This window comes from Melanotaenia boesemani, chromosome 13 (assembly GCF_017639745.1).
Source record: "Melanotaenia boesemani isolate fMelBoe1 chromosome 13, fMelBoe1.pri, whole genome shotgun sequence".
In the NCBI taxonomy this organism is placed as follows: domain Eukaryota; kingdom Metazoa; phylum Chordata; class Actinopteri; order Atheriniformes; family Melanotaeniidae; genus Melanotaenia; species Melanotaenia boesemani.
In genome coordinates this window covers 5,037,144-5,060,324 of record NC_055694.1, presented here as the reverse complement: position 1 = coordinate 5,060,324, position 23,181 = coordinate 5,037,144, and the positions used below count along the sequence as shown (strand labels likewise).

Below are 23,181 nucleotides of genomic sequence, written 5' to 3'. Positions count from 1 at the left end.
ATCACATTCACCCATTCACACATTCACACACTGATGGTGGAAGCTGCCATGCAAGGCGCTCAACCACGACCCATCAGGAGCCACTAGGGGTTTGGTGTCTTGCTTAGGGACATCTCGACATCAGCTCGACGGGATAGGATCGAACCGACAACCCTCGGGCTACAGGACAACCACTCTACCCACTGAGTGATGCCGATTAAAACAATTAGAAATGAAAATGAATCTCGTACGTACAACTCTTTGATTGACAGATCTCAGATCAGCTCAAATGAAATGTGATGGGCAAATAGTTCTTTCCACAGCACTCAAGATATTCTGGCGCTTTGCCGGATCTCTGGTGTGCAAAGATTTTGGAGTGAAAAAACAGGAAGAAAAAGACTATTTATTTCTTGATGTGTACATTAATATGGAGCGTTGTCACGTTGAGTTCATCTACCAATAGTGTGAGAGGAATGCAGCTTTACTGTCAGATAAACACATCAAAGGTTGAGCGGGGAAAACGTGGGGTTGAGGGATCCAGCTGCAGTTTAGATGTACGATAGACCACAGATACGATAGAGCAGAGACGTTGATGAAAACCTGGAAGCAGGCTACCGTGCTTTGGTTTATGAGCGGGATAAGGGGTAAGTTAGTGAAGTCTGGTTATTATATGTTATTCAACGCCACATCTGCCAAACACTGTCTGTCCACTGGTGGGAGGAGAATTGTGAATATGCAGCCATGTATTATTATTTATTTATATATTTATGTATAAATTATCCTACAGAGCTTGTAGATTCATTGAGACACAGTTTTTGATTTGGGAAACCTTTATTCTAGTCATGAAAATGCATAAAAGGCCTATTTAATTATTTATGGATTGTTGCATTCAGACCACAATGGACATGGAGGTGAAATACTTTGGTCACCTTCCGAATGTGGATTAAGCTGTTAACAGCAAGTGTGTTTACATGGAGCACTTGATCCAGTTCAATCAGAATCTGATCAACAGGAAAATGTTACCGTGTATGGACTCATTTTGATCGTTTCTGTGGTTTATATGACCATGTGGGGATGTCAAAAGCACTATGACTGTATTAAATCTTTTCATCATGTAAACACAAAACCGATTGGATCACTTGGAGTCCACGTGAACACGTCAGCTGGAATCTCTGATCAGATTAATTTCAATTGGATAAAATATTTGTCCATGTAAATTTAGCTATTGTTAAATTATGCTAGTTAATTCTCATGGTGAATATCTCTTTGCTAATGAAGATTCAGCTGATATACATAGGGTTCCTAGCAAGACTGCTGATAGCCATAGCAGTGTGTCAGCACATCTGACAATCAGAATCAGAAATACTTAATTAATCCCACAGGGAAGTTGTTGCATTATTGCCCAGCTGTCTCCAGTAAAAAAATAGTGATGTCCAAGGTAAATAATGGAGGTGGATGTTGGCAGTTATCCTGAGCTTTCTATCACTACAGCCCTTCACAAGGTTAGCTTCTACAGTTACACCTGAAACTTCAGCTGCCTCAGTACAACTGCTGACTCAAGCCTCTACGATGCTGGTGTATCAGTAGATCTGTGGTTAGTGCTGCAGCTTTATCTTTTACACATTAATCACTTTTTTCCAAGCTCATTTTCATTCTGCTATTTAAGAAGACAGCAAGGGAGAACTGTTAGCTAGCAAGTTGCTAGTCTGAGGCTAATGGGTAGTAGTAGGCCTATTTACAAGATTAAACAGTGGTTGGAATCACTTTCAAACATTCCCTCTGCATTGTGGATTTATAATGGCAGACATGCCCAAAATATCCTGAGCACAAAACACAATTTAGAACAGTTCTCCACCTTTTTACTTTTATTTATAGCAACTTCTAATACCTACAACTTCATTCCATGCAAATATCTGAATTTGCTTTACTCTGACTTCAAAGAACTCTTCCAGGTGGTTTTCTTGTTTTATATCTGCACCAAGAGGTTTTTCTCAAGAGGTTTTGTTCAAAATTCTCAAAAGGTGGAAAAGATACTAAGTCCACAGTCCCTTAACTTGTGATAAATTCAATAAAATAAGAGATGTTACACATTTTTATTAAATTATCAAAAGATTATGACAGTTATTTTTTTTTAAATTCTTTTTATATTAAAGTTATTTACCAAAAGCTGCACTACTCTGTGGTACAGGTGTCCTCCTCTAATTTAGTTTGAATATTATATACAGACAAAAGCTATAATTGCCTCGGTGCCCAGTCCTGCTGTGTGGTCATTATGCAGTGTGCTTGACAAACTTCAAAGACAGCCCCTTTTTTGCATAAGTTTTTTAATCAAAGAAATGAAAATCATATCACAGAACACATCACGCTCCATGGGAGAAAAAAAACAACAAGCAGTTTTCTTGGGGCCGACTCTTCAACTTGTAAGAAACATTAAAAAAAAAAAAAAAAAAGGACTGGGAATAGTATTTCTTATACTGGGTTAGTTTATTTCACTAGATAACTCAGATTAATGGTCTTGATAATGATCTAGAACCTAAAAGGAACTCATAATAGACATTGTCTGAACTATCATTTTCTCAAACATTTCTATAATTACAAATACAAAATGTTTAATAAAAAATTGAAAATTCAGTGCTATCATAACAGTCGGAAGGAACACGAGATCATATCAAGAAACATTATAATATTAGGCAAAGCTAGAAGGTAGAAGTCTTGAAACATATTTTATGAAAACACACCACAGTCAGAGAAATATGACCATCATAAAATACAAGTTTATAAAGAAGGAAGGGAAACTACTATATTATTCAAACACTTGTCTCAAATTGTACACATAAATAAGATGTTAGAAATCTTATAATGGTAGTCTAGGGGAGGACCTTCACCAATGAAACAACTGTGTGAATTAGAGTGATTTTCAAACTGGGAGTTAATGGTTACATCAAACACAAACAACAATGCACTGACTCATTCTCGCTATGACAAGTGACAACTAGAGAAATGCCACTTCTCCCATTGTAGTTGCTGACCTGTTCAACCATCATCTGTCCCAGGTTCTCGTGTCTCAGTCTCTTATACAGACACTGAAGTATTAAATGGCTCACTCGGGGTAAACCTGCTTATGAAGGAAATGACTAAAACAGACCGCTCTGGGTCTGCAGAGTCCATCTGTCTTGATGTTTCGCCCAGGTTATTAAAAGACATGCTCACAAATTGTGTGTAGCATAAAGCAAAATGTATCTGTTCAAGCTCTTCTGGCAGCTGTCTCGCTTGATATCACATTTAATCCGTGGCTTATTGTGTTGTGTTATAAATGTACTGACTGTATCTGTGCTTGCCAATTATTATAAAACAAACTACTGCTACTGAAGATTATCCTAAAATAAGTAGGATATTTATTACAATTTTATAATGGAATTACTTTGGATATGACAGTATTTTAAATTTTAACCATATATTTTAATAAAAGATATTCATGGATTTCTAATTTACAACTGACTGAAAATTAGCATACATGCAAAACAGTTAGAAAATAACACGTCCTGATTTTTTCTGACAATTTTCAGGATTTAAACATGAAAAAACGGAAGAAAAACAATAAAATGATAGTTTAGAGGTTATTTTCTTCTTATATTATTTTTTCTTACACTGCAATTTAATGCAGGTTTCTAATCCCTTGCTTATGTATGTGATGTTAGCATACATAGTAGAAGGCTAACGTTAGCATAAATGAAATTGCTGCTATTTATTTGCTGAGCTATGAAGCCTCACAGTTTTGTTTAAAAATAAAAATGGCAGCATGTTAGCAGTTTAATGGCTGAGGTGGCTGTTCTTAAAAGTTTTCTTTGCTTTCTGATTACTTTGCAAACTGAGATCCAACATTTACAAGCTACATGACAATGATTAGCATTGCTCAAAACTGAGTTTTTTTTCTTTAGACCTTGAATATTTCCATACCTTCGGTTGTGTGTTTGTTTCTGTTTCTACCCTGAGTGTGCACATCTCAGAGCTTGGAAACCTAGCTTTTAAAAAAATTACTGCATTGCTACTTTTAACCTGAACAAGTACTTCTATCATACTGAACAAGTATTGTATCGACCTCAGGACAGCAACCGAAGCCGGCATGTTGTGCATCTTTTATCTGACTTGGCAAGAACCACTAAATGAATCACACCTTAAATACAAAGAAAAATATTATTTTTCTTCATCACATCAAATATTTTTCAAAATCATTTTGCAGATCAAGAAATTTCTTTACACATTATCCCAACACACTGAGCTAACCGCATATTTAGCAAAGAAGCTAAACATCTAAAAGGTTGCATCAAGAGAAACATGTTCACCTTTTTCATTTAAGTTTTTTTCATCACCACCAACAAGTCTACATAAATCCAAAATATATATCTATATATTATGTTGTCTATTAATTTAATTTTATATTTTCTGGATTTTAGTTTAGGACAAAAACAAACAAACAAACAAAATAACATACAGTAACCAGCAAACATCTATACATAAAGCTATTTACATCCACCTAAATCATAATAAAACAAAACAAGAGACAGAAAGTGCCTTTTAAGATAGGATTATGGAAGAAAAAGAAGCATTTCTTTGAATTCTCTCATGGAAGAAATGGTGAGTTTCCTCTACAGTGAACACCAAACAGAGAAAGAGGTAAGGGTTTGTTCCATGTGGTGACGTGTGCTTGCAATTTTCTAAGTTTACAGGATGTTTTGAAGCTTCTTTCTCAGTTTCCTTGCTTTAATTCTCTTCTGTAAAAACATTTTTAATGAAGTGATTTTTAGTTTACAGTGTAAGCTAGTTGTGCTCAGGCCATGTGAATGTACAACCTGTTACAGCCTGTTTGTTCTGCTGTGAATCAATCCTCTTTGCTCTGTCAAATGGCAGCTTTTGAAGACACAAATTGTTAAGTTGAGAAAATTTTGGCTTTAATCTGCTTCATCTAGATAATTTCCCATGTAAGTTACTCCACTGAGATATCCATCTGAGTCACAAAATAGTCACTTTTATCGTAGACAAATGTATAATTAAATGTGAGAGAGCCATAGAGTTTGAAAATATTTCTTTACAGCTTTTTCTCTTTTTCTTTCCTGGATGTGTCCTCAGCTTCCCTCTGTGAAGCTTCCGCTGCTTTCATGGAGTGATATTCGAGAGTTTCTCCATCAATAAGTCTCTGTAGTTCAAAGCTAGTTCTCCAGTTTAGCTAAGTCCTCTGTGAGGACACCTCCGTTTGGACAATTCAACAACAAAATGTCTGTCGACTGGATCTCCAGCAAATCTCACAGACAACAAAGCCAGCTTTGGGCCGTCACAGCAGCCAAATCGACAACCCAAAATTTTAACCCCAAAAGGCTGTGCTTCACACAACAGACTTACAGTAGTCCTGGATCAGTTCTTGGGAGTGCTCAGGGACTAGAGTTGAATAAGGTAGGAACAGAGAGAGAAAGAGAGAGAGAGGAAGAGACAGTGGGATTCTGTTTCTCCTCGATCAGACAAACAGGAAGTGGATCAGCAGGAGGGAGGAAACCCTCTTCTGGGCTGCTGGGTCACAGGTGGCTCTGCTCAGGGACTAGCAGGGGGCCTGGGTGAGGGGCAGGAGCCCTGACTGTCGAAGCTGGCCGTTCTCGCCTTCCACTGCAGGACACATAAGCACAAAGCAGTGATTCATTCGGCATATGTTGCTTTGGTCATTTCCATTGCAAGGCAAATATGTGTGTAAAGAAAAGCATTCAATAAAGAAACAGTGCTTTTAACCAAGGAAAATTAAATAAATTTGTACCTGCATTGGCTTTATAGCTGTAATCTTTTGTTTTTATAGTAAAGTATAATTCAAAGACTTGGACGTTTACTTAAAAAGAAAAAGTAGGTGTGGCTAGGTATATCTTTATTGTAATATTTTACTAGATGATTTTCCTTTTTTTCAGCTGTTTTCATGGAAAAATGCTCACAAACACTAAAACATTAATAGGTAGGCTGTAAATCTTAAGAACACTTCAGTCCTTAAAGGCCACTGCCCTGCAGGTTTTAGATGTTTCCCTGCTTACACTCACCTGGCTCCAATGACTGGGTCATTAACAGGTTTGTGGAGAACTTAGACACAGCCAAACTATTAAAAAAATCCTCCTCTCATCTTTTCTATAACTCTTGAGTCTCTTTGGAAAATGTCGTAGTGTTGGAAAAATGTGGAAGGACTCAAAAAAGATGACTGCTCTGCAATGTACATCATACAATACTTAGACTAAGCTGTGGTGTGGGTCTACAGCACTGAAACTGCACATATTCAATGATTATTTAATAGATACAGTTTTAGATACTTAATTTAATTCAGTCTTATTGCAATATTACACAGAAACCATTTATTAGTATCTTAAGATATAATAGAAAATACCACATACCACTGCTCTCATATTCATGCACACCAATCGCAGTTAGTACAACTGGATAAATACAGTCGAAAATTGTTTCTAAATTTGTAGATGCAGGGAATTATGGGATGGAATTATCTCTTTTCTTAATCTCTGTACAGGAGGCTGCATTAATTACACGCAGAGCAGAAGATCTTTGCACACACTAGGAAGCACAAATCCTAAGATGTAGCACAGCAAAATGGCAGGGAGAAGCTTAGCTAAAACACTCCCAAGCATTGCCATCCAAATCAAGCACAGTTCAAACACCCCAAGCAATTATATGGAAATGTAGCACAACAGCACCGTCCACTTTAGAGCTTCTACTAATTTCTCCACTTCAAGCGAACCACACAAACAAGAGACTCTGTTGATTACAAAAATGTCTGTTTCCTCACTGTGGGACAGAAACTCTGGGAGCTAGCAGCCACTTTCTTACTTTTGCTGTTTTGTGGTTAAAGATTTATTTCCAGCTCAGCTTTAATTCAGTTAGGAATGTTCCTAAACAAAAACGACTATTTAACTAAACCACCTGACAGGTTGTGAAGAGATCCATTTAAAACCAGAAACATCTAAAAACCTCCAGGGCAGTGGCCCTGACAAAGCAGATTTGGACAACCACATGAAGATAAAGACAGTCGTATTCATCAGCTTTACTTCCTGCTTGTTCACTTGGAAATGAAAGATTATTAAAGTGCATTTTCTTGTAGCAGCAGATTCCATCATGGCACCTGGAAGTAAACATGACGTGTTTCATTTGATTCAACTAGACAATTCAAGGACATTTTGCTCAGAGGTTTGTATTGTCTTGATGAATTTTGTCAGATTTATGAATATTTGCAATCTTTAAGAGATCAGAACTTCACTGGAAAAGTAAGTTTATTCACATCTGAAAATGTGACATTATTGGGTTTGTTTTCACCTTGAGTTTCATCATTTTCTCCATTTTTTTCCAGAGAGCTTTAAAATGTTTGGCCTTATATCATTTCTCTCCCCATTTGATACCACATGTCATTTTTCCTTTAGATTCAGATGAAAGTCTCTTCTAACTGCTTTTTTGATCTGGGTTCAGAGAGGGTTTACAGCTGTAAATAAAGTTAGGCTGAAGCTGAAAATCACAAAGTCCTATCCAAACAAATGTGTGCTACTCTTGGGCCCAAACTTACCTCCTTCTCAGATTTCTTGGACTCCAGCAGAGGATGCCAGTGTGCGATAGGCTTCCGTGGGTAAGCCAGCATTTCGTTCCAGTGGTCCCTGCCAAGACCTTCTGCATGACTTCCAAGCCTCATCACGCCGATGATCTCATTATGACCTACCCTGTGGGAACACACACACATAAAACTATGAATACATATGAATTAAGTTGACACAACATCTGATAGATTGCATTGTTTGTATTTGCATGAGGGGTATTTTGTAATCAAAGGATAAACTAATCTGAATGTGGATGATGTGTTGTCTGATGCAGAGAATCTGCAGCTTATTGTCCCTGTGGCATTTAAACTGACTCGTTTCACCAAAACATTAAAGCTCAGATCTTCTTTGCTTTGTTCACATTATGGAAAGTGTGAATGAAAGCAGACCAAATATAATCCCTGGATTAGTAGTGCAACTTGATTAAATCCTTATATAATGGTAAGCTGCAGAGAAAACACACAAGGAAAAGCTTCTAATCCTGGTATACACTCTTTTTATACTAAAGAGTAGAAAAAAAAGTCTGACCTTTCACATGTATGCTCTCATTCTGTCAGCTGTCTGCACTGCAGCCACTTTTTCACTTTCCTTTTATAGATTCACACACTGTCAACAAACAATGCTTTTGCTCCACTTTGCTATGAAGAATCTCATTTCAGACACACTGGTTTCAATTATCTGGTCTCCACAAAAACGGAAAAATAAAACTCATTTATTACATTTGCTTATTAAAAAATTAATCCAGTTCATTTCAAGTATGCAGTTTTAATGGACCACATTTAGTTTTTGGCTTGTAATGATGCACAGATCTGTCTGCATCGTCATCATTTTTAGCTTGGATTTAAAATCAGCACGGAGCAAATCTTTACCGTTTCACAAACTCACAAACTATTTATCAGGTTTGCTAGTACAGGTTTTGGACCCCTTTTTCCTTAAGAACTGCCTTTTTCCTGGTGTCATAGATTCAAGAAGGTGGTGGAAACCTTCCTCAGAGGTTTTGCTCCATATTGACATGACAGCATCGCACATTTGCTGCAGGTTTGCCAGCTGTTTCATTCATTCCATGATGAGACTCTCCCGTTCCACCACATCCCAAAGCTGCTCTACTGGACTAAGATCTGGTGGAGTCCAGTGAACTTATTGTCATGTTCTAGAAAGCAGCTGGAGATGATCTGAGTTTTGTGACATGGTGCATTATCCTGCTGGAAGTAGCATCAGAAGATGCTCCACTGTGGTCATAAAGGGATGGACATGGTCAGCAACAATACTCAGGTAGACTGTGGTGGCTAAACCAGGCCATGCTGGTACTAAGGGGCCCAAAGTGGGCCAAGAAAATATCCTCCCACCATTACACCAGCAGCAGCCTGAAGCGTTGATCCAAGGCAGGATGGATCCATGTTTTCATGATGTTTCCACCAAATTCTGAGCCTAGCATCTGAATGTGGAGCTGAAATGGAGACTCATCAGACCAGCAACGTTTCTCCATCTTCTATTGTCCAGTGTTGGTGAGTGTGTGTGAATTGTAGCCTCAGTTTCCTGTTCTTAGCTGACAGGAGGCACCCGGTGTGTCTTCTGCTGCTGTAGCCCATCTGCTTCAAGGTTGCATTTAGAGATGCTGTTCTTCAGACCTTGGTTGGAACCAGTGCTTATCTGACTTCCTGTTGCCTTTCTATCATCTCCAACCAGTCTGCTCATTCTCCTCTGACCTCTGATATCAGCAAGATATTCTGGTCCAGACAACTGCTGCTCACTGGATATTTTCTCTTCTTCTGACCATTCTCTGTAAACCCTAGAGATGGTTGTGTGTGAAAATCCCAGTAAATACTCAGACCAACAACCAACCAACCAACTCAAAGATATTCAGTAAACAATTATTTCTACCAAAAAAGTTTCTCATTAAAAAGTTGAATCTATAGTATTTACGTACAGATCATAGTCCATAACAGAGATGTGCAGACTGACATGGTCCATACTGTCAGGAGGGATGTCAAAGATGATGGCCTCATTGTAGGTGGGATTCAGGGTGTTCTTCTTAATGCTCGTCTTCTTCTTTTTCAAACGTCTCCCATCACAAATAAGAGATACTTTTACATAGGGATCTAAAGAAAAAAAGGAGGAGGGGAAGAATGATGACAAAAACAGCTAAATGTCAGTATTAATAGTCATTATGTTTGGACGTTCTCCAAGTTATTCATCTCATTTAGAAACTGTCAGAGTAACAATAATAATGACGACTTCTTGCATTTTATAAAACACAACAACAGGATTTCAGTGTTTGTCTTCTGTGAAGAAAAAAGCATTGCTTCCCAATTATATCACCCAGCGTGTGTTTCTACTTAACTGGAAAGCAACCCTGGAGGACCTGGCATCAGTAACGTACATAAAAGTGAGTCATTGCCTGGTGTAAACAAAGAGGATGGGCGGTCTAAGATAGCACAATGGAAAAAAGCTTCCTGAAAGCTGATTTCAGTCTTCATCTGCCTGTGATAAATCGCCTTGTATGATCCATTATGCTTACTTTTTGTCAGATATGAGCTGCTCTAAATCCATAAACAGCCCAATATGCTTGAAGGAGCAAGTCAATAGATTCAGGTTTACTACGCGAAGAATAAAATAATGGAAGACTGCTGGAACTCTGAAGGCTCAGGAGATAAAAATTGTGAGTCACATTAAAATAGTAAAATGTCATTAAACATGAAGGGGGATAAAAACCTCACATTCATTCAGAATTATTCCTGAACCATGGCATTTACTGCACAATAAATGCCACATTTTAAAAGCGATGTTCCAATTGTAGGGGAAGGTATAATAGAAAAGTGGAATGGGAGTCTATTAAATCAACAGACCGCCTGCAACTATTTGCTGACAGTGTTTTGATAATGCAAGCGCAGGATATTGATAACTGCTGAAATAAACAGAATTTAGCTTTACACAATTTATTTTATCTAACATGCCAAACACACTGCAGCTTTAAGAAAAACACAACACACCTGAGTATCCAGTAATATCCATGGCCTTCAGGTTCCTGCACTTGATGACAGTAAGTGTGAGTCTGCCTGCGGTGGGCAGGTAGCATAGCGAGAACATGATCTCCCCAAGGTCAACACTCTCCTGCGGACACAATCAAACAACATTTTGACACACAGCACTTCAAACACTGACGCTTCGATCCAGACTGAAGTGATGCACCATGAATGTGGGGTTTGTTCCTGAGGGTCCATGTCTGGAATCAATGCCTGCATTTCATTTATCGCCCGCTCTTTTTATCTGTCAAACTTCCAACTTGAAAGTGCAAAAGAAAAAGCTGAATTGAGCCTCTGCTAGAGTTTGATATGCTGTTTAATTGGGCCGCTGTCCATGTCCAAGTAGACATGCATGGGACGGATCGATGTGCCACTTTAATTCAGATTCATGTATAGCGTTTAAGTCATCTCAAGGCATTTTTACAGATACAATCCAATTCACTGTAGCCCAATTATAATTCAATAAAAACAGCCAAGAGATTGCCTTAAATCTCTCTGATTCAAAACCTTGTTTGTTAAATGAAGAAATTGTGAAATTGCCAATTTGTCTTACTCCTTCTGACATAAAAACAACTGTTAGAATGTTGATTTATGATGAAAACGAATCACTTAATTGATTTTGGCTGTGTCATGTGACCTCTCTCAAGCTACTAGTCCCAGGGGCATCTCTAGGGGGTCCAGGATTGGTCAGTTTTGCCCTAAACGCAGGCATGGACCCCCTGTGGCCCCCCTGCTGAGGGCACTCATTCTTTGCAATACTTTCACCTGACAAGAGATGCAGAGCCAAAGCTGTAGCTAGTAACACAACACTGGCTTTAATTATGTTTATGTTAAAGAAAAAATGTGTTTAGTTGAGTTAATTATCTGAAGTTGAGATTCTGAGACAAATACTTACAAAAACTATATTTAGTCAAATAGTTATGTTTTAAAAATATAACTTTAATTGAATTGATGTTATAATTTTGCCTTAATTATAAATTAAATTTTGAAATCCCTGAAAGCTGTCTTTGTGTTATTTTTTCAAGAATGTGCCTCTACAATAAAGCAGCTGGCCCAGCCTTTATGTGGAATTAATCACATCAAACACTTGATAAATCACAGCAAACTATAAGTTGAACAAATTTAAATCATTCCAGTTAACTGTGTTCACTCAAGTCAAGAAAAATACTTTTTAATTTACAGCAGATAAAGTATTCCTGCATTACTTTCATTTTCTAACAATTATCTTCCATTTTCATGTCTTCTCAAGTAAAGTGGAGCATCGTACTGAGTGAGTGGAGAGTGCTTCGTCATTACCTCATTAAATGTCCATTATTTTATTATAAACTCAAACACTGCAAAAGCTCTAACCTTGAGCCTCTTCATCTTAAGTCATGAGCTCTTTTCACACAGTCAGTTTCTAAGTGGGGATGATGCAACTTTGTTGCGCATTGGAGTCGTGTGTGTCAGTGCAGAGGCAGAATTAAAGAAGACAAAGTTGATGTACTGCTGGTAAACCTGTGAGTCAGCAAGCGAGGTAGTAAGAGGCAAATCGGCTTCTAGGCAAAATCTGCCCACATGCTCAACAATAAACTGACTTTTTTACAGACAGTTCTGGGAGAGTACCCGCTGAGCTAATAGCCTCAAGTGGAATGAGTGTCCTGTTATCTGCCCCGTGTGAGCTCTTAGCCCCATCAACAGTATTAAGGTCTTAGCGAGTCTTAATCTCCCTGACTGAGCTTGGTGAGAACCTCCTTATTTGGCAAATCCTGACCTGTCTGCCTGAGTGTTGCAGCCTTAACATCACACTCAAAGCTGTGATTTGGATTTCTCTGGGATTCTGTTTGAAGGGTGTGAAAGTTCAGCTAATAATGTGACAGAACAGCAAAATGTCAAGTATTGTAAAAGCATTAAATGACACTTTGTCTGTGAGGAAATACAGCTGTTTTGGTGCACTGCAGTGCATTAATCATTTTTTGCTGCACCATGGCAGTATCCATGAAAGGAAAAAAAACAGGGACCACAAGTGTTGTTAAAGTTGAATGATCTGTTGCTATGACTTGCAAAATAACTGGTAAAACTATGGAGGCAAAGCTCCATGAAATCCAGGATGCAGAAGGTTTGGATAGACAAACAAAGCTCATGTGAATACCAAAACAGAACATATGAGGCATAATGTAGTCCTAACTAGACCTGAGAATTGGTAACATATGATATTGCTGCTGTGTATGGGATCATTGTCCTGTTACATGAGCCAATTTCAGCCAAGCTTTATCTGTTGGACAGATGGCCTCATATTTCATGGTTATTCATGGCAACTCAGTGACTGCATGCATTTGTGAGTTTTGCTAAATGTGCTGCTTTGCTTTATAGCCAAACACTTCCACTTTGGTTCCATCAGACCAAAGGAAATTGATCCAGACGTTTTCTTATTTTGTGAAGTTTTAGAAATATAAAGACTTGCAACTGAACTCCTTTCAAAACAAGCCATGCTTGTTCTACCTTTTTCTAATTGTACTGTCATTCATTTGAATATATTACAACCTAAGTGAGGTCTGTATTTTTGAGCAGAGCACAGTCTGATCTTGGTGTGAACTTGCAGGGAACACCCATTCTTACAAAGATTATTCATAAGCAGAGTTACACAGTTACACACAGGGGTATAATGTGTGACTAGATACACAAGTCATTGTGGTCAGACACAAGGATCCAGTCTACCACCATCACCAGAAAATAAACCAGTACTGCAGGGGGAGAAGCCATTGATCCAACTATAACCACAACAAGGTCCACACACTGCACCCCAAAACAACCAACTCACCTTTCTATGGACCTTTATGAACATGTTGCAAATATTTTCACTTGGTGATCCAGATTTTTAATGTAAAGTTATTTTATTATTTTATTATTATTCACATTTGTTAATTTGTCTTAAAGACTGGGCTGAAACATAACCTCCAATTCAGTCCTAGAAAAGAAAAACAAAAAACAAACAAAAAAAAAAAGTAAGAAAGAGTAAATCACAATAAAAGCATTTGGTGTTCTAAGTATTGATGAATGAACTTGGAGCTCTAAGAAAAAAAAACACACTTTATTTTTTTATTGTCTGTTGTTTTATTTAAAAACATAAAAAACACAAAATAATTTTAAAAAATGTTATTTAATTCTTTTATTAATTCTGTCTAGTTTAATGTATTATTATTATTATTATTATTATTATTGTTATTATTATTATTCTCCTCCCTGAGCCGCCACCTTATCGTAGTGGAGGAGTTTGGGCGTCCGGACAATCCTAGCAGCTATGTTGTCGGGGGCTCATGCCCCTGGTAGGGTCACCCATGGCAAACAGGTGTCAAGGGGAGGGACCAGACGAAGTGCGGCTCAAATCACCCGTATGACGATGAGAAAGCAAGGACCAAGGCTTCCCTTGCCCAGACGTGGGTCACCGGGGCCCCCCTCTGGAGCCGGGCCTGGAGGTGGGGCACGGAGGCGAGCGCCTGGTGGCCGGGCCTTTGCCCATGGGGCCCGGTCGGGCTCAGCCCGAAAGGGTGACATGGGCCTCTCCTCCCGTGGGCTCACCACCTGCAGGAGTGGCCATAGGGGTCGGGTGCAGTGTGAGCTGGGCGGCTGCCAGAGGCAGGGACCCTGGCGGTCTGATCCTCGGCTGCAAAAGCTAGCTCTAGGGACGTGGAATGTCACCTCTCTGGTGGGAAATGAGCCTGAGCTGGTGCGCAAGGTTGAGCGGTTCCGGCTAGACACCTCAATGCACGGCTTGGGCTCTGGAACCACTGTCCTTGAGAGGGGCTGGACCCTCTTCCATTCTGGAGTTGCTCCCGGTGAGAGGCGCCGAGCAGGTGTGGGCATGCTCATTGCCCCCCAACCTGGCGCCTGTATGCTGGGGTTTACCCGGTGGATGAAATTGTAGCCTTCCTCCGCCTTCGGGTGGGGGGGGCAGGTCCTTACTGTTGTTTGTGCTTATGCACCAAAAAGCAGTTCAGAGTACCCACCCTTTTTGTAGTCTTTGGAGGAGGTGTTGGAAAGCACTCCTTCTGGGGACTCCCTCGTTCTGCTGGGGGACTTCAATGCTCACGTGGGCAATGACACAGAGACCTGCAGGGGCGTGATTGGGAGGAACGGCCCCCTAATCTAAATCCAAGTGATGCTTTGTTGTTGGACTTCTGTGCTCGTCATAGACTGTCCATAACAAACAACTTGTTCAGACATAAGAGTGTCCACATGTGTACCAGGACACTCTAGGCCGCAGTTTGATGATCGGCTTTGTAGTTGTGTCGTCAGACTTGCAGCCGCAAAAATTTCCTTCCCTCATGCCACTGATTGGCCCCTGAAAACCTTCCAAGGTGACTTTGACCCAACACAGGACAAACAGTTTGAAGTCTGAAGCATCTACTCTCCAATTATAATGTTAAAGCTTGGGGATTGATTAATATTCCTCACTGAGGATAGAACTGAAGAGAGCTCTGGGCTCTTTTCCTTCCTCTGTTCAATATTGGCGTCTTTGACGCCCATTAAGCTGCATCGTGTCTTACATAGTTTACATTTACCATGACTTTACGTTTGTTTTTTTTTTCTGTTGTTTGTTTCAGCAGAACACTCTGCATCTTTCCATTCTTGATGTTGCCTACCTTGGACTTAATGTGAGCAAGAGATTTTGTTGTAAAATCATTTGGTGGGTCAATGAAGTTTGTGCGCCAAGAAGTCAGCCAGTTTTTCTGGCCACAAAGCAATAATGCTGAGATTACTTAACAACTTTGGAGAAGCTGAGTCACTGAAGAGGGTGGAAGGTGGAGAGGGGCGTGGGGGATGTCATATAAAGACGTTCTGTGAAGGTAACAAAGAAACGAGGGCTCTGGGTTCCTAATGTGGTGCCAGAGGCAAGAAACACTTCACTCCTGAAAAACGTGTGTGAAAACACGCATTGGAAAATGAGGGAAACATGGCTCATAAATATCTGTTTATTGTTTAGGTGTTAATGTGCATGCACATTTTTAGTACTTTTAGTACTTAGTTTTTAGTTGATTTAATGAGTAAAATTCAAATATTAAACCATCCTTTAACATCCTTTTGCATTATTTAACCACTAAGGTGCAGCCTGATTGGTTCATTCTGGAGCATTTCATATCAGTCTGGTATGCTGCTGCTTATGGCATGCATGCACATCTTTCAAGTCCTGCTGAGAAAAGGAAATTTATCTAATTCAATTAATAAGGGATTTTAATCCTATATAATTCAGGAAGTTTTGTGTTGGATGAACTTGTGTCGATTCCTGACACATGGTTCCACTGCTTTCTGAAATCCACAACAAAAGTTACAATTTTTAAGAAACTGAAGGCAAATCTAGAAGAAATATAACAGAATGCTAAATTTCTGGAAAGGATTTTAGGGATTCACGGATGAATTCATGGATTTTTGATTAACTTGCCTATGACTGCACACACACACACACACACACACACACACACAGACACAAACACACACACAGACATGTAGAAACAAGATGTAAGATTTTGTTTTAAGGCATCAAAATAAGGATTTGTAGGAAAACAGACACATTTCTGTTCCTTCAACCCACACCTGTTTGTCTACTTGTCTTATACCGCGAACTGTCTAGCCAAAAACCTCCAAATATGTTTCCTTTGATCAGCTAACGCTGTCAGGGCTGATCAGTGTTTGGGATACAACATGTCAGCAAGGATTTCAAAAACATTGGTCTCTACATTACTTGTAATGCAACTTGACGGCTGTATAAAGAAACTACCAGTCAGTTGTCTTGTGTATTCATGGTGTTTGCAGATGGAGCAGCAACTCTTACAAGCTCCCTGGAAAATTAAATGGGCTTAAGCTATTTTTTTTTTAGTGCTGAAGGTCCAAGTTTGAAATATGGTGACATCTTGGAGGATATATTGTAAATTAAAATGAATCCTCATCGTCACCCTCCCACCGAACCTATAACCAAACAACAGTGGCTGCAGAGCACGCTACAAGACCCATGCTATGTTAGTAAATTGATGCTGCAACATGGCAGAGCCACAGGAAGGGTAATCTGCTGCTTCTCTGGATACACGGAAAGCTGCTCAGTCTAAGTTAATGGGACAAATAGAAAGTAAAAAAACCATTTATTTAATAGGATTTCATGTAATTCTGCAACAGAAAAGTAATTCAGAGACTGATTACTACCAGCTAATGTTAGCCTGAAGCAGGAATTAGAAGCTGGTTACAGATGAGTTTAAAGCTCACTTCTTTAAAGTTTCAGGATCCAGTGACAACCAGTAATTTGTAGTGGTGTGCATTTAAACATTTAGTATGAATGCATGGTGCACGCCTACAGTAAATAATTAATTAACAACATGAATTTCAAGGTGAGAAATATGTTAGAATTTTTGTTTTTAGTTGCACCACCAGAAGTGAAAACTAAAAACATTGAAATTCCTTGGAACACATCAACAATAAGTTTTTGATTATGAACAGAAGCAGCGCTAGACTTTTATACACGGGGTGGCCAGAGGGTGGGCAAAAAAAGGACATTATTGTGTGTCTCTCTCTCTCTTTAAGACACGCTGCTGTAATAACTGTGAACACATTAGAGAGGCATGAGAAATAAAATATCTTCACATTAATATTCTGGATCAACAAGTAGAAATATTTGCAAGTTCTAAAAGGTTCATACAAAGGAAAGTTGGTTGTTTTTGGGTGCAGAATGTGGAGCTTGGTGTGGTTATAGGAAGATCAATGGCTTCTTCTCCTGCAGATCTGATATAAGCTGGATTTATAATCGCATGCTGTGTGCTTTAGATCGGGCTGCGTAGCTGGTGCAGATAAAATGTGCATATATACTCGAGTGTAGGGCAGTGTTGCTCAATCCAGGTCCTCAGGACTCACTGCCCTGCATGTCTTAGATGTGATCCTACTCCAACACATCTGATTTCATTTAGGTGTGTTAAAGTATGGTAACCTCTAAAACATGCAGGGCAGTGGGTCCTGGGGACCAGGACTGAGAAATACTGATAGTGAGGGTAACAAAGTCATGATGCTGTTTCTTTTCTGGATCAGCAGGTGGCAATAGGGTTGGTATTGACTGGTAAATCCACAGAGTTCCTTCAATGTTTCGCTTCAGTTCCAGCAAGTATTTCCTATTTTAGAACAACAAAGGTGGCCGACAAGGTGCAGCATCTTCGAGAGATTGTAGAAGTAGAATGAGAAATTATCTGTCTGTTGAACATTTTACAGCAAAAACAAATGAGAAGAAGAGGGAGACGTCGTTTCTAAGTTTAGCAAAAACATCCGAAAATCATGTAACACGTAATCACAAACTGACCAATCACAACGGATTTCTTCTGTGCCGCTGCTTTTGCGTAGCTGGACTGGTTGGGAGCGTGATGTGTCAAGCCTCTGTGGACCTACAAACAGCTAATGGCGGTGACAGCGTAGCCGACCTGACGCAGATGCTGCACAAATATAACTGAGCCTTTACTGTCTGGTGGTGGTGGAATACTGGATCCTTGACTCTGACCAGAATGACTTGTGTGGCTAGCTCCATGTTAGGAGATGTCTGCTGACACAGCATCTGCAGTGTTGGTCTGATCTTTGCCCTTCCTGTTTACAAAAAAGTCAGAAATACCTTCCTTTCTCTTCATTCTTACATATTCCTATACAAAATGAGACTGGTTACGGGATATATTTCTCCACATTTTCATGCTGTAGCTACTGTCAAATCAACTAGCAGCCTTGCTAGCCTCCTGTTTAAATTAAACAGGAATATATAGCACTAGCTTAGTCAGTGGATACTGAGGTACTCTTTAGGATATTTTTACTTTATCTTTATTTTCAGTGCAAATGTAAAAATCTTGGTTAACTGAGTTGATGTGTAGTCCCTAAATATGCTCACTGAACACTATATGGTTTCCCCACATTAGCTTAAAACTAATCTAGTGCTAGCATACAGCTAGATTAACACTGCTATGTAGCAGATTAGGCTTTCATAGCATTAGTCATTATAGTTGCACAGGGACAAAATAAAATATGTAAAATGTTAATGTAATGTAAATATATTTAAAGGATGACTAATATTTAAAGGTGTAGTGATATTGGTGATCCGTGTATGTCTAAAAAGACATTTCTGTCCTCCTCCTCCAGTGGTCTGTCAATCACCCGAGGTGGCACCTGACATCGCCAATCAGATTTCAGAGGTGGTCAGTGCCACAATGGCCTCCCCTCTAGCTCCGCCCCGAGGTATCTCTTTTCATGTAGTAATATAATTATGTATATGAAGAAAGAAATGTTCAAAGATTCTTACACTGGTAGCATACTGGATGTCCCTCCATATGTTTGTCTCCCGGGAAAGGTCTGATGTCTCAAACAAATTTTCCAGCACCACCTCCCCAATCATATCGTGCCGAGAAAATCTGTCAAAGTCAAAGACGCTCATGTGGAGCTTCCTGGCGGCCAGCTCTTCATAAGGCACAGGAAACTGAAAACTCTCATTAAATGTGGGGTTGAGCGTCTTCCGGTGGACTCGTGTCTGGAACTTCTTGCGGTCGGGGAGCAGGTAGATCTTCACATAAGGGTCCGAAGTGCCACATAAGTCTTTGGCAGGCAAGTCTACGGCTCTGAGTATGTTGACAAGGAGCGCCTCATTTTCATAGTCGTACTTGAGAGAGAAGTTAATCCTGCCACAATTTTTGCTGCTGCCATTCTTTGATGAATCCTCTGATTCCAAGGCCTTCTGTTGGTAGAGCTCTGGCTGGATACGGCCGATGCTGGTGGGCTTTTCGTCCTTCTCCACAGTATAGTCGTTTCCCAGGTCTAGACTGCCCACCTGCATCTGCCTGGGCAGGTGTCTTTTGAATGAGTTGTGCCTGAACAGAAATAAAGACAGAAATAAAGCAAAGGTGACAGGGAATGCTTGTAGCATGTGTATGAAGATGATACCTCTAGAAAGTTTTGAAAGTAAAAAGCACTCAAATATACTAGTGTTGACAATGAGCAATTAATTTCTTCTGTGCCAACAGCACAGTCAATTTAACTCAACTTAATTACTCACTGGTCACTTAATTAGGTCCACCTGTTCAACTGCTGGTTAACACGAATAGCTAATCAGCCAATGACACAGCAGCAACTCAATGCATTTAGACAATGACAACACACACTGCAAATACAACCTAGATACCAGCCCAGTCTCACGGTAAAGTATGATACTAATCTCTTCTTTCATGTCCACAGACACCTTTTTATGCTCTTCCATGATACTGTATAGAAAAAAAAAGTTTCCACATCGTAGAGAAACACAGAATCATCACATTTTAAAATAGTCATAAGTATGTGGTGTTATATTTTCTAATGGAGGAAATTGTCTGGTTTGACATTCAGATGTGTTGGGGGTGGTTAAGCACACGTTATTACCAAGAACATTATGAATTTGTATATTTTAGTATTTACTAACGATTGTACTTATCTGTACAAATAAAGTCCTACAGCTAAGGTCAAAGTTTACTTTTATGGATCAGCAACTTTCCCCCAACCCCCGTCCCACTTCCCATGCAACAACTGAGTGGTAAATTGTGTGATGGTTCATCTTACGGTCATCCTCTAAATTCAAAGCTTGAAAACTGTCAGAAACTTTTTTTGGTGGATTTGGTTCACCACTGTAACAAAGCACCTACATGCCCAAAATCAACTTCTCTTGCAGAGCAAATGCCAAAATTAGATTTTTAATCTGGCATGAGTAATAACTTTGTTGGTTATGCACTAATGCCTCAAAAAGTCATTTGGGAACCCCAGTTTGGGAAAGGCTGTGCTAGATTACAGTGGGACGCATGGGCAGTGGGGTTCCCTGGGAAACATAAATGTTGCTGGTATATTTCCCAATGAAGGACTGCAACCTATTAGATCAGACAATGCTCACCTGATAACATCATCACTTTTGCATAAGGGGTGGAAAAATATAATTTAATAAAATAACATGACAAAAGTTGAGGTAAAACTGCACAGAATGTAGGAACTAACAATTAAAAGCAAATTAATGTCTAAAAACTCCCCAAAGTTGAGGAACACATAGGTATAACAAAAAAAAAAAAAAAAAAAAAAAAAAAAAAAAAACAGTCACCTTCACTGGAAGCATAACCTGCAAATCATAGCGCTTCAGCAAATGTTTTTTGCACACTACTTAATTCTAATGAAAAAAGCATAGCCTATAATTAGCATTACATGAATGACCTGCAGAGAAAGTCCTCTAAGCTACAGTTCAACAACCACATTCATTAACATGAACTTTGTAAATGCTAAATTGCTCTGAAAATTTCATTCCCTTATTAAAGATATCACGGCTGCTCTGGGAAGTGTGTAAAAGTGAGGCTGATCCTGATTTACACATTTTATTTCATATTGGTGCAAAAGTGTCGACATGTCATGAATTCTACTCTCATGCTCACATGTAACCCTAAGCTTACTCACACATGGATAACCACATCTCACAGTCTGATATATAATCAGATTTGCACACACTTGCATGCGTGTGACTAACCGTGTGGAGGAGGCAGGCTCAGTGGTTTGCCTCTGCATGCGCTGTGTGCGACGCAGGAAGTGTTCCCTCATGGAGAGCTGCACATCGGTGGGGATGTCAGGAGAAGTATGGCTTATCTTCACTGCCGCCTCCAGGAAACCCATTGAACCCATGGGGTCCTTCACCTTCTCTGTCGCCATGGTGACCACTGGCTGCTGGGGACTAGGCAGCAAGAGAGGCGGCTGAATTGGGCTGTTCTGCGGGCCGCAGGGCGGGCTGAGAGATGGACTGGAGAAGTGGGCTTTAGTCCGCCAAGGCACCCAGCACAGCTTCCAGGAGACGAATGTAAGAAGGCCCAACAGAGCCAGGCCACAGAGAAGAAACACACCAAGCAGCAGGCCAAAAGTAGCGTCTGGTGACAAGCCACAGGGACCAGAAACGGAGGATCACACAATATGGACAAACAGATGGCGATTGCAAGGGTGAGAGAGGACACACAGGGAGAAAGAGAGTCTGTTAGCACATGATTTTTGACACAGTTAGATGCTGTAACGGTTGTTTTTATACAACACAAGTACAACGGGGCCTGTAGCATCATAAATATTAAAGTAAACCCTATTAGTTCAGCCGAGGGATAATCAAGGCAGAGTAATGTAAACAGTATTCAAATGTAATCATAGTATGTGCTCATGCATACATATACAGATAATTTTCTAAGACATACTTCCTGTAAAGGGCAATGTAATTACAGTGGGATGAATGATTTTAAAAAAGCAAACTAAAAAGTGTTTGAATTCAGAAAAAAACACTCTTGGGAAAAGGGACCATGGTGTCAGAATCCTCCCTCGGGGATTTTTACCATGAAGCAGATAAAAGGAGCCATGCACAGTCAAACTCGTTTATTTTCTGGTATATGAAAATGCTTCCCGGGAAACAAGCCGCACACAAAGAGCTGGAAACGCACTAAGAATGCTGACAAGCACTCTGCAGGATTCTGGGGACTGAGGGGAGAAAACACAGGGAACTCAACAAAATCTCTGGGTTTCTCAGAGTAATTGTTTTTTGCCACCTGATGCATCGTGCGTCTCTTGTTCTCTTCATCTGGGATTGAAATCTAATTTCAACGTTTTGCTGCAGCGTTCCTCTGCATGTATACGGTGATTGTGCTGATTTATCTCTGCAATTGCATACTGAGGAGCGTTTCTTGGCTTCTCAGAGGATTCCTAGACTTTTCTTAAACAAAGTCTGGTAAAGAAAACAAACAGTAAGAGGTTGCTCAGAAGCAGACAGGAGTTGCTTTGTCTCACCAGAATTAAAATATGACCATTGACAAAGGCAGAATCCTGCAGCTGATGCTGTGTTTTTAAAGATTACAGGCATAAAGAATATGTTTAATTTATTTATTATAGAATTTATAGTAAGTTTCAGCAGTGATTGATTAAGCTAACTAAGCTAATTTATGTTTGATAGCCTGAGTTAGCTATAAAATGCAAAATATTTTACATTTTTAAATATGTTAAATGTTAAATAAATGTTATGTTTAAATGAGAAGAAACATAAATATGAGAATAGCCATAATATATTAATATATGAGTAATAGATTGATGATAGATTTTCTGTATAAATAATGTAGTGGAAAATACTTCCACTGAGTCATGCTGAACCATATTTGACTGCATTGTGTCCCACTTGTGCCTCTAGATTAGCTCTGATCTTTCGAGGCCTGGACATGAGACCTATGAAGCTGTACTGCTGCGTCTTGAAAAAATGTCCTGTTTTGGGATTTTATTTCTTCTTGTTTCTCCTGTTCCTTTAGCCCTTCCTGAGCAGTATTGGTTGGTAGTATTTAAATGATTGAAGAACCCAGAAGATTTCCCAGCAGAACTCATTCATTTCATCGTTCAGTAGTTTTTATTAGATTGTTGCACATTATGTATCATAGCAACCACTCTTCTAAATCACCACCACTGATTCTTTATATATAATAAAACTTATTGTTCTAATGAGACTTTTATAATATTAAAAATTTCTTTTTAAGTTGTGTAAATGTTTACTTAAATAAAAT

General features: G+C 39.4%; 1 protein-coding gene across 1 annotated transcript in view; it reads right to left on the bottom strand.

Annotated features, from left to right (window-relative positions):
- Window positions 1–4,323: 4,323 nt before the first annotated feature.
- The window catches only part of syt6a (synaptotagmin VIa), an 84,265-nt gene continuing 65,407 nt past the window's right edge, over window positions 4,324–23,181 (bottom strand). The window contains exons 2-7 of the mRNA XM_042004971.1: window positions 21,138–21,528; window positions 18,912–19,473; window positions 10,589–10,709; window positions 9,526–9,697; window positions 7,571–7,721; window positions 4,324–5,634 (exon numbers count right to left, since the gene is read on the bottom strand). Coding sequence (XP_041860905.1) covers window positions 5,563–5,634; window positions 7,571–7,721; window positions 9,526–9,697; window positions 10,589–10,709; window positions 18,912–19,473; window positions 21,138–21,528 — 1,469 coding nt within the window. The 3' untranslated portion in view covers window positions 4,324–5,562. The remainder of the gene's footprint in view (window positions 5,635–7,570; window positions 7,722–9,525; window positions 9,698–10,588; window positions 10,710–18,911; window positions 19,474–21,137; window positions 21,529–23,181) is intronic.